Source organism: Bos indicus, chromosome 17 (assembly GCF_029378745.1).
Source record: "Bos indicus isolate NIAB-ARS_2022 breed Sahiwal x Tharparkar chromosome 17, NIAB-ARS_B.indTharparkar_mat_pri_1.0, whole genome shotgun sequence".
NCBI classification, from domain to species: domain Eukaryota; kingdom Metazoa; phylum Chordata; class Mammalia; order Artiodactyla; family Bovidae; genus Bos; species Bos indicus.
In genome coordinates this window covers 71,748,452-71,763,717 of record NC_091776.1, presented here as the reverse complement: position 1 = coordinate 71,763,717, position 15,266 = coordinate 71,748,452, and the positions used below count along the sequence as shown (strand labels likewise).

Sequence of the window (15,266 nt, the reverse complement as noted above, 5' to 3'; positions counted from 1 at the left end):
GTCTAATGAAGTGGGCTGAGGGGCTCAGGGCAGCAGTTCTCTGAGACAGCATCCGTGCTGAGCGAGGCCAAGGGAGCAGCACTGACCCCCACCGCGGGGTTCCTAGCAGGGAGGGGTTCAGCCTGGGTGCGCCCTTCTACATGCTGGGGGCTGGGTGGTCGCCGGGCCATGGAGAGGGCCTGAGACCCCCAAGCTGCGAGAAGTACCCTCCACCCGGGTTGGCTGCCTTCCTCCTCTGTCCTTTCCCTTAAGGGGAAAGCCCCGTGAGCTGCCTGGCTCCCACCCCCCGGCCTTGCTGACCCCACTGTCCAGCGGCAGCGGGCCCGTGGCCTCCCGGCAGTCCCCGGGCTGACAGCTACGACCCCACTGGTCTCGTTCCTTACGTCGGAGCTGTGACGGGCTTTCCGTTCGAAGCAGGAACAACAAGAGGGCACTTTTAAAGCAGAAATGTCTCAGTGAGAAGGCAGTCAGCTTAAAGAAAACGGGGCCACATACAGCAAGAACAGGTGACCGGCTGTGTCGGCACCAGGGGGTCGGAGGGCCCCCCACCCCACAGGCAGCCTGAGGGCGCTGCCCGTTCCCCAGACCTGAGTCCTACACCCGGGGCCCCATGCCCAGCTCCAGCACCCTGCGAGGCTGATGCGGGAGCCGCGCTCGCGGGACGGCGGTGAAGGCTGTGCCCCACGGGCCCCAGACACCGAGGGTGCAGCCAGGCCCTCCCTCAGACCCCACCTCGCCGGCTTCCCGGGGACACAGTGTCCCTGAGGCCCAGCCCACAGCTGCCCTGAGTTCGAGGACGCGAGCAGACCGCCCCATGTGTCTGCGGGCCTGGGCCAGCCGGGCAGGGCCATGAGCCCTGAGGTCAAAGCCTTGTGCTTGGGCCGCAGCTCCCGCTCAGCGGGTGGAGGCGGGTCAGAGCTGCAGGTGAAGGGCACAGGCCTGCGGGGCTGTGGACGGGCCCAGGCCGAGCTCCAGCAGGCCCAGCAAGGGCGCCCGCGGACCGGTGCTCAGACGCAAATGTCCACCCGCTGCGGGACGGGGGAGCGCAGCTGAGCGAGCCTGCGTGGGAGCGGAGACTTGCCCTTCCTGGGAGGCAGGGCTGGGGCCAGCAGGGACCGTGGTCCGCGAGGGCAGGGCCGGGCCTGTGTGAGAGACGATCCTGGCGGGGAGCCCGTGGCAGAGGCACGTGGCCAGGCCCCGGGCACTGGGGCTCAGGCTGGCGACCCCCAGGTCCCCATGGAGGTGTCAGCCCAGGAGCAGCTCTCTAGAGCGTCAGCCTGGTGGCCCGGTGCTGGGGTGGTCTTGCCTGACCACACCGGCCCTGGGGTTTGGGCTGCCCTCCGCCCTGGGGTCCTTCCCTGACTCCCCGCACAGCTGGCCAATCCAAGTGACCTCTGCTCAGACCCCGCACGCCCCCTCAAACCCAGCCCTGCCTGGGAGCCCAGGGCTCAGCGTGGAGCGGGCTTTCCTGGGGGCGGGGGCTGCCCTGTCTCATCTCTGCCTCCCTGGAGGAATCCGGGCCCCAGGACAAGCCCGCCCCGCCCGCTGGGTCCAGGGCTCCTTGGCCCCCTAAGCCGATAAGCCATTCTCCGTCCCAGGGACCCTCTGGCTTAGGCCGGCTTGGGCACGACACCCGAGGTGACCTTGGCCCTGGGCTCCCTGCCTGCATCAGAGGTGGGGACCACAGGGGGCCGCTGGGCACGCAGTTGGGGGCTGCCATCCCAGTCGTGCTCCAGCTCTTGACACGGCCGCAGGGAGGGCGGCAGCAGACCCGGGAGTCACGGGGCTGGAGGTCTGGGCCAGGCCCCGGGGGGCGTCCAGGGGCAGCCCACTGGACGTGCAGGGCCCCACCGAGCCCGTGACCCCAGCCCTGGCCCCGGGTGGCACCGCGCTCTGTGACTCGAGGCCTGAGGGGCGTGTCCGGGGAAGGGGCCAGGGTGGGGGTCGAGGTCGGGACAGGGCGGCTCTGAGGGGAAGCATCTCTCTCAAGGCTGTGGGGGGGAGGGCGGGTTCCAGCCGCAGAGTCCTGAGTGGGCTCTGGGTTTGGGGTCCCACCCAGGTGGCCCCTGGGTCCACAGGCAGATGGGTCGGCGAGGCCGCGAGGCCACTGAGGGGGCCGGGGTGGAGCTTCAGAGGACGCGGTTGCCCTCACAGCTGTCGGGGAGCCCGGGCTGGTCCACCTGTGTACACTGAGCCCGTTTCCCCCCAGGGTCCCCCCTCCCAGCCTGGGCCAGACCCCGGTGCACCCGCAAGCCAGCTGCAGCCGTCCCCCACCCCCACCCCGGGACAGCTGCGTGCAGAGCGTTCTGCATCCAGGGGTGCTGTTCACACCCAGACGGAGTGCGGCCCTCGTCCCACCTGACCCGGAGAGCAGGCCGCCCCCCGCTGTCGGGCCAGCTCCCTGCGTCCTCCGCTTCCCCCAGGCCGGCCCGTGCACCCCCACAGCCCAGCGCCCCGCCCCAGCCTGCGCTCTAAAGCTGGGCCCCCATCACTGCTCACGTGCCGCCTCTGGTTCGATGCCTGCCCTCCTCGGTTGAGGGTCTCCAGCAGGCCCGCCACTGCCCGCCGGCCAGCCCAGTGAGTAACTGTGGGTGAGGGCCCGGAGTCCACGTGCAGCCATCTCGTCACAGCCCACGCGGCACACAGACGCGAGCACAGGCCTGCGTGCGTGTGCTCTCAGCACACGGCATGTCGCCACGCGGCCCCCAGCGTGCACCGTGGCTCCTGGCCGGCCTGCCCGCCCGCCCGCGCCTCCCCTTCTCTGTCGGGGTCCTGCCCTCTAAGTTCCCTGGTCAGTCTCTCCCCTGCGCCCCCCGCCTGCCTCTCCCAGCCCCACGCCTCAGTGGAATCCAGGCAGACCCAGCGGGGCTCCCGGGTGTCAGGTGCTGGGGACCGGAGATCGGCTCCTGGCCAGGGCAGGACGTGGCGTCGGCCCCGGGCCTGTGCCTCTGGGCCGACTGGAGGCGCCCTCGGGGGTCCCGGGAAGCCCAACTGGACCCAAAGCACCAGGCCCACCGCGGAGACCCCCGGGGCTGTGGCTGAGACCCGTGGGCTGCAGGGAGGCTCTCAGGGGGGCCTCGGGCCTGGTTCTGACGATCTGTGCATGGCCCATCTGCAGCAGCTCCAGACTCAGCCCTTAGGGCACGGTCGCCCCAACCACGTCTCCCTCTGACCCACGCGGTGCCCTGTGGCCACCCCGGTCAGGGACCGCGTGACCAGCCCCACCTTTCTCACAGAGGTGTTAAAATACGCGTAGTGAGATTTATCCATGTAACCGTTCTTTAAACGTGTCTTCACTCGTCTCTTTTTGGCTGTGTTGGGTCCTCTGGCCGTGGGGGGCTCTTCTCGCGTGCGGGGAGCAGGGGCCCCTCCCAGGTCGGGGTGCGCGGGCGTCCCACTGCGGCAGCTCCTCTCCTGGCGGAGCCGGGCTCTGGGCGTGGGAGTTGTGGCCCACGGGCCTAGTCACTCCTCCTCGGCACACTAAACCCTCTCGGTCCAAGCCCGTGGTCGAACCCACATCTCCCGAACTGCCAGGGATCCCTCGCTGCTGGACAGCCGGGGAAGCCCCTTTAGCCGTGTGTAAACAGGCGCAGTTCCGCGGCATCAAGCACACTCACGCCATGCAACCTCGACCGGCATCGTCTCCAGGACCTGCCCGTCTTCCTAAACCGAGACGCCTTCCCTTGTAAGCACAGCCCGCGCCGCCCCCCTAGCCCCGCACCACCGTCACCTCCAGCCTCTACACCTGTGACCCGATTCGGGACCACCCCCAGCCCCACACCACCGTCACCTCCGGCCTCTATGCCTGTGACCCGGGTCGGGACTGCCGAGAATTAGAATCATGACAGCGTTTGTCCTGAGGGCCAGGCCTGCCTCGCTGAGTGTCGTGTCCCCGAGACTCATCCATGTCGTGGCCCGCGTCAGAGTGTCTTCTTTTTTGAGGCTGAATATCGTTCCCGTGTATGTTTCCATCCCAGTCTGTTGGCCCCTCGGTCCCGTCGGTGGACGCTGGGCTGCTTGCGCCTCTTGGCCGTTGACGGATGACGCTGTTGTGAACACGGGTAAGCGAGTATCTTGCTGAGACCCGGCTGCCAGTTCTTTGGGGTCTACACCCAGAAGTGGACTCACTGGGTCGTGGAGTAGATCTGTTCTTAGTTTTTGAGGGCCCTCCGGGCTGTTTGCCACGGCAGCCGCGCCAGTTGACTTTCCCAGCAGCAGTCCGCGAGGATTCCACTCTTCCTGGAGTGACTCCTTTATAGCTTGTGAGCTGGTACCTTCGTGCGGTTTTGATGTATGTTTCTCTGTAACCAGCGATTCTGAGCGTCTTCTCACGTGCTTCTGGCCATTTGCGTGCCTTTAGATAAGCGTCCACTCGAGTCCTCTGCTAGCTGTGACTCATCGTGTTTACCCGTGAACTTTAGGAGTTCTCGATGCTCTCGAAGCCGGTCCCTCAGTAGGGGCACAGTTAGACGTTTTCTGCCCTTCTGTGGCTTGCCTCTCGGCCTGCTGATGCCAGCTTTGATGCACAGAACGTTTACCTTTTGATGACATCCAGTTTGTTGTCTCTCTCATTGGCTGTGTGTTTGGTGTCGCGCCCCAGAAATGAATGCCTAGACCCAGTATCAGGCAGCTTTTGCTCTCTGCTTTTTCCTGAGAGTCCTATAGTTTAAGGTCTTTGGTCTTTTTTAGGTTAATTTTTGTATGTGGTGTTTGGTAAGGATCTCAACCCAGTAGGAGAGACCTGAGAAGGGGCAGGCGTGGTGGGGAGGGGGGAGCCCACTGGGGGGGGTACGGGGGCCTGAGAGGGCCCACGAGGGAGCAGGTGGGTTTCGGGTGGCCCCTCCAGGCCCCCCAGGGAGGGGCTGTGCGCAGCACCGCGAGGAGGCGCCGTCGGTGCTGTCTGTCCGGACACCGCCCTGCACGCAGCGGGCACTGGCCCGCTGGACCCCAGGCCGCGTCACCTGCCTGTGCTGAGGGGTGTGGGGGTCACCTCCGGGGCCTGCGTGTCTCTGGTGGCCCCGGACAGTGGGAGGGACCTGCTCTCCTGGGTGACCTCTGTCCCTGTCACCGACCAGCTGAGGGAGTTGGTCACTTGGGCCTACATGTGAGACTTAATGACCCCAAATTGAGAAAATCAGAACTGACAACACCAGGCACCTGGTAATGTGGCAGGCATTCCCTTTAGGAGGCTGGGCCCCCGGGAGCCCTGGCGGCTGCTTGGCTGGAACCAGACATGCAGAGCCTCTGGCCAAGGGCCTGGCGGAGTCAGCAGCAGCACACCCACCCGGCCCTGCCCCGCTCCAAGCGCGACTCCTGTCTGCAGACCTTTCTTAAGGCGCGAGTGCAGAAAACATGGTGAAAGGCACGAGCCCCTTGAACTGTCACAGCCTAGAGCTCACTGCTGCTCGGAGCGATTTCACAGACCCCTTGCTCACATGTACATGCACACGTGTGCCCTGGGGGTTCACGCGTGGGGTTGCTGCCGGCATAGTGTTCACATTGTCCTCAGCACTCGATCTGCAGGCCGCTGCATGCCCAGCGGAGACCATCTGGGGGTCTCTGCTCTAAGCCAAATGGCCAGCCTCGCTGGGGCTGCGCCGACTGGCCCATCGTCCAGTCATCGTCTGCCCTCAGCAGACGCGTCTCCAGGTGCGCCCCTTGCCCTGGGCTGCGGGGTGAGCTCCACGGAAGGGAAGGGCTCTGATTCCTCCTCCCCGCGCACCAGGCCCGTCCAGGGCTCCCCGCCCCGCTGGCCTGTGCGGGAGGAGGCTCACGCTGTTCTCTCGTTGGCAGGTGAAGGGCGGATGATCGGATGATTGAGGCCTCCGGGGCCGCAGGGAGAGCCCTGGACGTCAGCATCGTTACCGGGGACCCGCCCTCCAGTCACGCACGTGGGAGCCGCACCCCAGCCACTAGCAGCGCACCGGCCTCCCGCCACCCGGAGGACAGGGAATGACGGTGGTGGCCCCGCGGGCCCGGGGGTCGGCGGAGTGTCCCTGAGGGGGGGCTGGGCCGCCTCCCGCGGCGGGAGCGCCATGCCAACTGGAGCGGGGGCGCCGGGGCAGGGGCTGCAGCGGGCCACGGCCTCGCCCCCCCAGGCGCGCTGAGCGCCGCCGCCGGGCACCGGCTCCCTCCGCGGCGGGGTGCGCGGGCATCGGCTCCCTCCGCCGGGGCGCGCGTGCGTGCGTGCGCCGGGACTGAGCCTCCAGTCTCAGCATCGTTGTCGTCGTCCGAGCTCCCCCCGCGGCTGGTGGGCCCCCGGTGCTGCCCGGCCGGACCATGGGATGCCGGCAAAGCTCAGAGGAGAAAGAGGCGGCCCGGCGGTCGCGGCGCATCGACCGCCACCTGCGCTCGGAGAGCCAGCGGCAGCGGCGCGAGATCAAGCTGCTGCTGCTGGGCACCAGCAACTCGGGCAAGAGCACCGTGGTGAAGCAGATGAAGATCCTGCACAGCGGCGGCTTCAACCTGGAGGCCTGCCGCGAGTACAAGCCGCTCATCGTCTACAACGCCATCGACTCGCTGACGCGCATCGTGCGCGCCCTGGCCGCGCTCAAGATCGACTTCCACAACCCCGACCGCGCCTACGACGCCGTGCAGCTGTTCGCGCTCACGGGCCCGGCCGAGAGCAAGGGCGAGATCACGCCCGAGCTGCTGGGCGTCATGCGGCGGCTGTGGGCCGACCCCGGCGCGCAGGCCTGCTTCGGCCGCTCCAGCGAGTACCACCTGGAGGACAACGCGGCGTACTACTTGAACGACCTGGAGCGCATCGCCGCGCCCGACTACGTGCCCACCGTGGAGGACATCCTGCGCTCCCGGGACATGACCACGGGCATCGTGGAGAACAAGTTCACCTTCAAGGAGCTCACCTTCAAGATGGTGGACGTGGGCGGCCAGCGGTCGGAGCGCAAAAAGTGGATCCACTGCTTCGAGGGCGTCACCGCGATCATCTTCTGCGTGGAGCTCAGCGGCTACGACCTGAAGCTCTACGAGGACAACCAGACGGTGAGTGCGCGCCGGGTCCTCCCGCCGCTGTGTGCGCCGGCCCTGGCACGTGAGGCCCCTGGGGCGAGGTGGGAGCCGCCGCCTCATTCAAGGGGAGCCGGCGGCCATCGGCCCCAGCGAGGACCTCGGGGTCGCGCCGCCGGCAGGACGTCCGCCCAGAGCGCAGCTCTCGGTGGCCACTCCAGGCCAGGCCCCGCGGTCCACTCTGACCAAGTAACCACTATCCCCGCGGCGCGGGCAGGGAGACTGCCCTGGGCCACGGTGACCTCAGGGTGCTAGCGGGGCCAGTGCCCAGGGGCCTGCACCTTGGTGCCACGAGCAGGCCACACCCCGTGCCTGCTGCTCTCGGGCGCCAGGGCCGGCTGGGGCCTGCTCCCTGGCCCGCAGAGCCCGTGGACCTCCCGGGGCGGGGAGGAAGGGAGCTGGCACCCCGAGAGGCTTTGCTGCAGGTGAGATTGGGGGGCAGCAGGTGTGTGGGGAGGCCCCCGGGAGGCGGGATGGAGGCTGGCTGCTCTGCAGGACCAAGGGGGGCGGCTGGCGGTTCCCCCCAGCCTGGCACCGGGCTCGGTCCCGGCAACCTCGGCCCCACGACCTGACCCAGTCCTGAGCGTCCGTCAGCCGCAGGGTGAAGAAGCTCCTCTGAGGCTTCATCCCTGGGGTCGGGGACGGGATGGGAATTCTTTTAGGCCTTCCACCCAGGCTGAGGACTGCCCTGTGGGCTGAGGGCTCAGCCTCAAGTGTTGTGGGCAAGTGTAGGAGGTTGCCGAGGGACTGGGCCCGGGGCTGAAGCCACTGGGGCTTGACGGGAGCTTCTGGGCAAGCTGGGAGGCAGGCCCCTGGCAAGGAGGCTGGGCAGCACCCCGCAGGCCCAGCTAGGCAGGAGGCCCCAGGCGCCAGGAGCCACAGTGCTGGAGGCCGTTCAGCTGCACAGGGGTGGGTGTGGCTGGGCCGCCCCCCCAGCAGAGGGTCTGAGACAGGCAGGACCCCTGAGCAGAGACCTGGAGTTGGCCCTGAAGAGGTTTCCAATCCCGGCATGGGGGGCCTGGCCAGCCCCGCAGCCCCCAGGGCCAGCCCATCTCGCTCCCAGCCCTGTGCCTGCATCTGCCCGCCCCCACTTCTGGGTCTGGCATGTGGTCCTGGGCAGCGGTGGGGCAAGGCCAGGCTCCTTGCCGAGCACGGCCGAGGGCGTGGGGCCACCCGGACGCGTATGCACCCACCCGGGCTCCGCCCTCCAGCTCTCTTTCACCAGCTTGGTTCTGCTCCCCCGAGGCTGGCTGGTGGTGGCCCCGGGTCCTGAGGCCTTCCGGAGGCCCGGATCTCCGGGCCGCCTCCTCTGTCGTCTCCAGGACCAGAGAACAGGCGGGGTGAATTCCCTGGGCACCAGGCGGGGTGCCCAGGCTGTCGGCCAGCACGTCCTGCCGTGGAGCTTGGGCCTGCAGGAGTGCTGGGTCAAGAGGGGCATGGAGGGCCAGGCCCCGGGGCGTCCCATGTTCCACGGAGGCATGCGGCCACCCTGTCCCCTGCCCCCCACCCTGCCCGCCAGGTCTCAGCTCAGGCATCACGCCCGCCCGGCAGGCGCCCACACGCTGCCGCTCCGCACACCAGGGCCCCGTCGTGTGTGGGCAAGCGGCCTCCTGGCTGAGCCCAGTGCACGGCCAGGTGGACAAGCGGCCTCTCCGAGACCTGTGGGTCGTCACAGTGTTTCCTGGAGCAAGACCCCCAGCCTGCCCCGCCTGGGCTCGGCAGGCCTGGGGAGATGCCTGTTCACCAGAAAAGGAGATTCTCAATGAGAAAGTCAAGCAGGGCTGGAAATTCACTGGATTCCAAGTGGTTCTGACCTTTCATGCTCCACCAGCAGTATCTCGATGGAAAACAAACACTGCCGGGCGGAGACAGTGCCGCCCGTGAGTCCCGCCGCTGCTGGCCACAGCGGGGCTGGCTGCCAGGGAGTGGGGTGCAGGGCTGCCCCCTCCCCTGCCCCGCCTTCGCCTTTCCAAGGGCCCCGGTGGAGGCCGGGTGGCTCCGAGAAGCCAGAGGGGCCCGGGATCCAGTGCCAGGCTCTGGACCGGCCCCGCGGAGCTCCCCCCACCCCGCACTAGGCGTCTGCAGCCTCGTCTCCGCCCCCCCCAGACAGGGCCCCCTTCCGCCCCCGCCGGCTTCTGCGTCAGCATGTTGCCAAGGGTGACGTCAAGACCGCTGGGCTTGGGGTGCGTGCAGGGCAGCCCCTGGGCAGGGGCAGATTCCGGGGTGTCCGTGGACCATGGCAGCCCGCGGGTCGCAGAAGCTGTGCCCAGCCTCGGGCGTGATGCTGGGCCCTCGTCCCAGGAGGATTTCACGGGTCCTGAGTCGGCCTGGGCCCCGTCCCCCGTGCAGGGCTGCTGGAGCTCAGCCCAGGCATCACCCGTGGGCGCTGTGGGCCGGCAGTGGTGCCCAGGTCCCTGTCTTGGCATGAGGACAGCTCAGAGACCAAGCCCACCAGCCCAGCCAGACCACCCCGCCCCACCGGCCCTCTGTGGAGCCCCCCTCCTGCCGCCTGGCTGCCGGCCTCCACCCGGGTGGAAAAGACAAGGAGCTCAGCTGTGGGCCCCGTGGGTGCCCACCCGCCTGGACAGCCCCCAGGGCATTCCCTTGAGCGCCCTGCAGGTGGGACCCCAGCACCCTGCTGTCAGCCTGCTCCGGGCTCGCCCCAGGGGCCTGCTGACAGACTTAGGGCTTCTGCACTGCGGGGCCCCCAGAAGGGACGGGCGAGGCGGCCACGAGGTGTCGGTTCTCACGGGAGCACCCTCAGTGGCTCCCTGTGCTGTGGGCTGTGGGGCTGCCAGCAGGCTTGCTGTGCGCCTGCTGTATACGTGCTGTGCTCCTGCTGTATACATGCTGTATACCTGCTGTGCGCCTGCTGTATACCTGCTGTGCACCTGCTGTGTGCCTGGCTCTGTGCCTGCTGTGTACCTGCTACGTGCCTGCTGTGCACCTGCTGTATACCTGCTGTGCTCCTGCTGTGCGCTTGCTGTATACCTACTGTGTGCCTGCTGTGCTCCTGCTGTATACATGCTGTGTACCTGCTGTGCGCCTGTTGTTTACCTGCTGTGCACCTGCTGTATACCTGCTGTGCACCTGCTGTGTACCTGCTGTGCGCCTGCTGTATACCTGCTGTTTGCTGGCTGCGCACCTGCTATACACTTGCTGTGCGCCTGCTGTATACCTGCTGTGTGCCTGCTGTGTACCTTCTGTGCACCTGCTGTACGCCTGCTGTATACCTGCATGTACCTGCTGTTTGCCTTCTGTGTACCTGCTGTGTGCCTGCTGTGCGCCTGCTGTATACTTGCTGTTTGCTGGCTGTGCACCTGCTGTGTGCCTTCTGTGTACCTGCTGTGTGCCTGCTCTGCGCCTGCTGTATACCTGCTATTTGCTGGCTGTGCACCTGCTATACACCTGCCGTGCGCCTGCTGTTTGCTTCTGGCGTACCTACTGTATGCCTCGTATATACTTGCCTCACACCTACTGTGTACCTGCTGTGTGCCTGCTGTGGGTACGAGGCCCAGGTGGGGCCAGATGCCATGGTGAGCCCGAGTGTCAGGGGTACAGGGGTTGAGGTAGGGGCACTCATCCCAGCACAGCTGAGTGTCACGTCTGCAGACCCTCTTGCTGCCTAGGGACTCTGCCCCTCCTCCGGGACGTGGCAGGCACATCTCCCAGGGGTGATTTCACTTCCTCACAGGGCTCCTTGCAGGAGGCCTGGTGTCCCTGCCGCTACCCAGCAGTAGCTGGTCAGCTGTGTCATCTGTGTTGAGGGTCTCAGGAGCAGAGGACACAGGGACATGCTTCTTAGGGGTCAGTGTGTGCCTAGCCCTGCCCAGCGGCCCCTCCTGGTCCTGGGGAGCCCCACCCTACCCACAGATGGTGGCAGGGCCTGGCACACAGTGGCATGCCACAGACGTGGCCAGGGCCGGGAAGAGCCAATGTCTGGGGCCCTGGCTTCTAGGGCGCAGCTGAGAGGGAGCCCCTGCAGGTGCTGCCGAGGGGGCCGCTCCAGGCTGTCCTACAAGTCCTGTGACCCACCGCCCGAACACCACGCTGTGTCATTCAGCCCCAAAGGGCGCACGTTTCAGTGCTGTAAGATCGTCGTCGCAAAACAGTGCTGCCCGGGAGCGTGGTGAACCGGCTGCCACCCGCTGGGACGCAGCAGGAGGCGCGTGTCCGACAGACAGTCAGAGGGGAGCCGCGGGCGTGGGTGACACCCCGCTTAGACTGGAGGGGGCTTGATGCAGCCTCCAGGGCCTGTACCCAGCCAGCTCTGCAGACGGGGAGGCCGAGGCTGAGGTCACCATCGTGGGCCCGGGGCTGGGAGCCAGGGTGCAGACAGCGAGCGGGCCTGGGGGCGCTTGAGCGGCCACTGGGGTTGGCACCGCCCTAGCAGCACCGACCTCGGAAGCAGGACCCCCAGGAAGCCCCAGTGGAGCACACCCCACCGTCTGCCTCCTGCCCCCAACCCGGCTGAGGTCACATTCGGAGGCCACCCGCCTCCCCAGCAGGCTGCGGTCTCCCCTGTAGCTGCTTCCAGTTTCACGGGATGCCAGGGCCACATGCAGCCTTGACCTCTGCACACCACGTTGACCCTGGGACCGCAGAGGCCCCCTGGACTGGAGCCCGAGGTGAAGGCAGCCCCAGGGGCTGAGTCCCTGGCGGGCTGTGACAGCACGTCTGGCCCCAGCTGCAGCAGGCACAGGGCTCAGCTGACCACACTGTCCCTCCCCGCGGATGTCCCTGGCGTGCTTGGCCCGGCCCTGTCTCTCTCTGGCTCGTCACCCCTCCCAAGGGAGCCCGCGGGGCCAGTCGCGCGTTCACTGCTGGGAGCTGCTGCTGAGGCTCGTGGTCACTGGCCGCCTCTGCCCGGGGCCCCTGCTTCTCCGCCCGGCCCTTGTCTCAGCCCCCCTCAGTGGCGGGGGCATCCGGTCCTCCCGTCGCGAGCCCTGGGCGTCACTTGGGGGTGGGGGAGGGTGGGTGGAGAGGCAGCACCCATGGCTACCCTCCCCTGGCAGGTCAGCCTCCCCGGTGCCCACGGGCAGCCCTCGGTGGGCGCGTGCTTGCTGACATTTCAGCCGGATGGGGCCTGCCCTGCCCCGCCCCACCGGCTGCTCCCAGGGTCCCTGCCTCCTGCTCCCTCGGTGCTCAGCGTCTGCCAGAGTCCGTCCTCCGCCAGCGGTCAGCTGGCCGGAAGGATGCCCACCGCACAGAGGGCCTTCCTGCAGCCCTGCTCCTCACTCTGGGCCCTCGTGGACTCGCCCCTCCACGGTGGTTGCCTCTTGCCATGACCCTGGAGGCCCCCCGCCCACCCTCCGAGGCCATCACTGGACACAGCAGGGCAGGAGGGATACACCACCCTTCCCCTCCACCCCTGGTCGCTCTGCCTTCGCCGCGTGACCTGGTGGACTCTGCCGGGGGGTGTCCATGTGTTCTCGGATATGAGGCTGGGGCCCTCCGCCTCACAGGCGGGTCAGGGTCAGCCTCTTGCCAGGTCTTGGGCTGTGTAGGCAGGGCTGCCCCCGCCACACTGCACCCCTGTCCTCTGAGACTGGTGGACATCACGTTAGCAGCTTGAGATCAGCCAGGTGAGAGCGGTGATGTTGCGGACATCAGCAGATGCTACGGCCACCCCCCGCCCGAGGCGGACGTTAAGCGGCCCCCGCCTCCTCTAGGCAGTGGTTCCCCCACGTCCCTGCCCGGCAGGCTCAGTCTTCAGTGAACAACGGCACTTGCTGCCGGCTCCTCGTAGAGCCAGGCCGGCCGCCCCCGACCCCTCAGCAGCCCCCTGCTCTGGGCCTGCGGCCGTGCACGTCATTTCTGCTCACGCTTGCCCCACTGGGGGACGGCCCTTTGCCAGAGCGGTTCACGCTCTCTGGGGGCAGGGAAATCGATGCTGTGTGCAGAGGGGCTACCTGGGAGCTGGGGGCGCTGCTGCATCCGTCAGCGTGTTCGTGGCCAGCCCCGGGGTCCTCCCCCCACCGGCCTGAGGACAAGCCCCCTTTCCTCCCCTGAGGTCATGCGGGGACTGCATGGCGCAGCCTCTGGAGGCTGAGACTGGCTTCCGTGGGGCTTGGCAGGGAGGCAGCCCCAAGTAGCAGCCAGGGGGGTCTCCTGCCCCAGAGACCAGCGTGCGGGCAGAAGGGCCTGACATCGGAGGCAGGGCCTGGGGTGTAGCTGGGGGTGCTGGCCGGGGCTCCCCCTTGCCAAGCTCGCCAGGGTCACGGGGAGGCTGGGGGCAGCCCTTCAAGGTACGACCAAGGGGTTTGGGAGGCCCCACGGGGGAGTCCAGCCCACAGCCCAGTCTCTGGGGTGGCCATTGCCGCCGGGCCTCCATAACCCCCAGCTCTGTCCACACACATGTCAGCGCGTCTGCACTCAGCAGGACCTCACGGCAGAGAACCCTCTCAGCTTGCGGGTCCTCAGATCCGGAGCCGAGCTCAGCGGGCCCCGGGGGTCCGCCCTAAGGTTACCGCTGAGGCTCGCCCAGGCCGCAGCCCCGCACACCTCTGCTGCCCTCCAGCGACCCTGCCAGCAGTCCTGACCGAGGAGGCCCAGGCTCCTGTGGCCAGCCCGAGGAGACTGGCACAGCAGCCAGGCGGCCTGCGCTTCCTGTGCGGCCGCCCCCTCCAGCTCACCCGCCGGAGGACGGGACCCTGGGAGGCGGGAGGGCAGGCCTCGGCCACACGCGGGTCCAGCCCCACCTTCCTGCCCGCAAAGCTGGGCGACAGGCCTGCAACTCGGGGACAGGACCCAGTTTTGACGTCTGCCGTTCCCGGCGCCCGTGTCTGGTGCCCGCGGGGCCCGGGGCTCTGGGGCTGGCGCTCGGATGGAGAACGCCGCCAGGCAGTGGAGCATAGATCCCGGACAGCCCCACGACCTCCTCCTGGCCTGGCTGCTGGCTGGGAAGGCTGTGGGAACCTCAGGCCGCCTCCTTTCCTCTCTCTCACACTAGAGAGCTGGACGCACAGGTGGGCTGGGCCCCCACGCAGCACGACGCCCCCCAAGGCCAAGGCCAGCCCATCACAGTGTGACCGAGCTGAGCCTCGAAGCCCGTTAGTGGCCATTCTGCCATCTCCCGCCCCCCGCAGTCAGCTCAGGCCTGCCGGGGTCAGGCTGCGAGTGCCCCTCGGTGCGGCATCGCCAAGGCCAGAGGCCACCCCGGGCGGGGATGGAGGCGGTGCTGGGCCGCACTGTCCCTGGGCGCTCCCCTGATGCCCAGACCTAGCAGGCTGGCCAGGGGGCCCGGCACAGGGCCTGTTGCCCCCAGGGCCTCCCAGCCCCTCCACGGTGGTGCGGGGCTCCAGGGAGGGCAGGGCAGTCTGCTGAACACGGGCCGGGAGCCCGTCGGGGCGGGAGAGCAGACCGTTCCCGAGGGCTGTGGAGGGCCCAGGTGGGCCCCCGCGTGTAAGTCCAGCCCGGCCCCAGGCACAGCCGCTGTGACCCCACGGCCCAGACACTTCCTGCCACGCTACTGTTTACCGACACGGCCCGGGGAGTGATCCAGGGGGCCCCGGCTGGAGAGGGCAGGTTTCAGGGACCCACCAGGAAGATGGTGACATCTGAAGGGCACGTGCGTCCTGTCTGTCTCGGGGGGACTGTGGCTTGGAAACCAGACACGGGGCCCCGCCTGGCTTCCTCACCCCCTCGCCTCCCCCTGGGCAGGGGGCTGTGGGGCTTGGAGCACCTTGCGGGGCGGGGCCTGGGGTCAGCCACGGTGCCAGCCTCCCGGGCAGAGCGCCGGCCGCTGCCCCGGCTGGATCAGCGTTCCCAGGCCCAGCCTGCCATGGCCCCAGGGTCCTCGGGAGGCCCTTGGCCACACGTGGGCGTCCTTCCCGGGAGAGGGTCTGTCACTCCGCTCGGTCTCTTGGCAGAGCTGAGGACCCTGGCCCTGGCCCAGCCCCACCCTGCACCCACGCTGATGGAGAAGCCAGTGCTGGGCAGTCATGACCCAGGTACCTGCTAAGGGTGAGCACTTCTGAAACCGTCTTGTCGGCCAGGGGAAGAGGTTCCCCTCTGGGATGTCTCCCCACCCACTGCTTTCGCTTGGGGAGGGGTGGCCCGGGGCTGCAGGAGCCCCACCTGATGGACCGAGTCAGGGCCGCATCAGGCAAGAGGGCTGGGCCCCCGGGGTCCCCCTTCCGGTCCCGGGGCGGCTGCCGGCCCTCCCGCGGTAGCGGCGATGGTCTGCGCGTGGGCCAGGCCCGCCCACACCTGCATCCCGCCGTCGGCTAATTTCTCAT

General features: G+C 68.1%; 2 protein-coding genes across 2 annotated transcripts in view; one reads left to right on the top strand and one right to left on the bottom strand.

Moving 5' to 3' along the window:
- Nucleotides 1-15,266, bottom strand: part of RSPH14 (radial spoke head 14 homolog) — a 48,640-nt gene that overhangs the window by 14,093 nt on the left and 19,281 nt on the right. The window lies entirely within an intron of this gene.
- Nucleotides 1-15,266, top strand: part of GNAZ (G protein subunit alpha z) — a 30,242-nt gene that overhangs the window by 6,911 nt on the left and 8,065 nt on the right. Inside the window, exon 2 of the mRNA XM_070769961.1 lies at nt 5,794-7,002. Coding sequence (XP_070626062.1) covers nt 6,280-7,002 — 723 coding nt within the window. The 5' untranslated portion in view covers nt 5,794-6,279. The remainder of the gene's footprint in view (nt 1-5,793; nt 7,003-15,266) is intronic.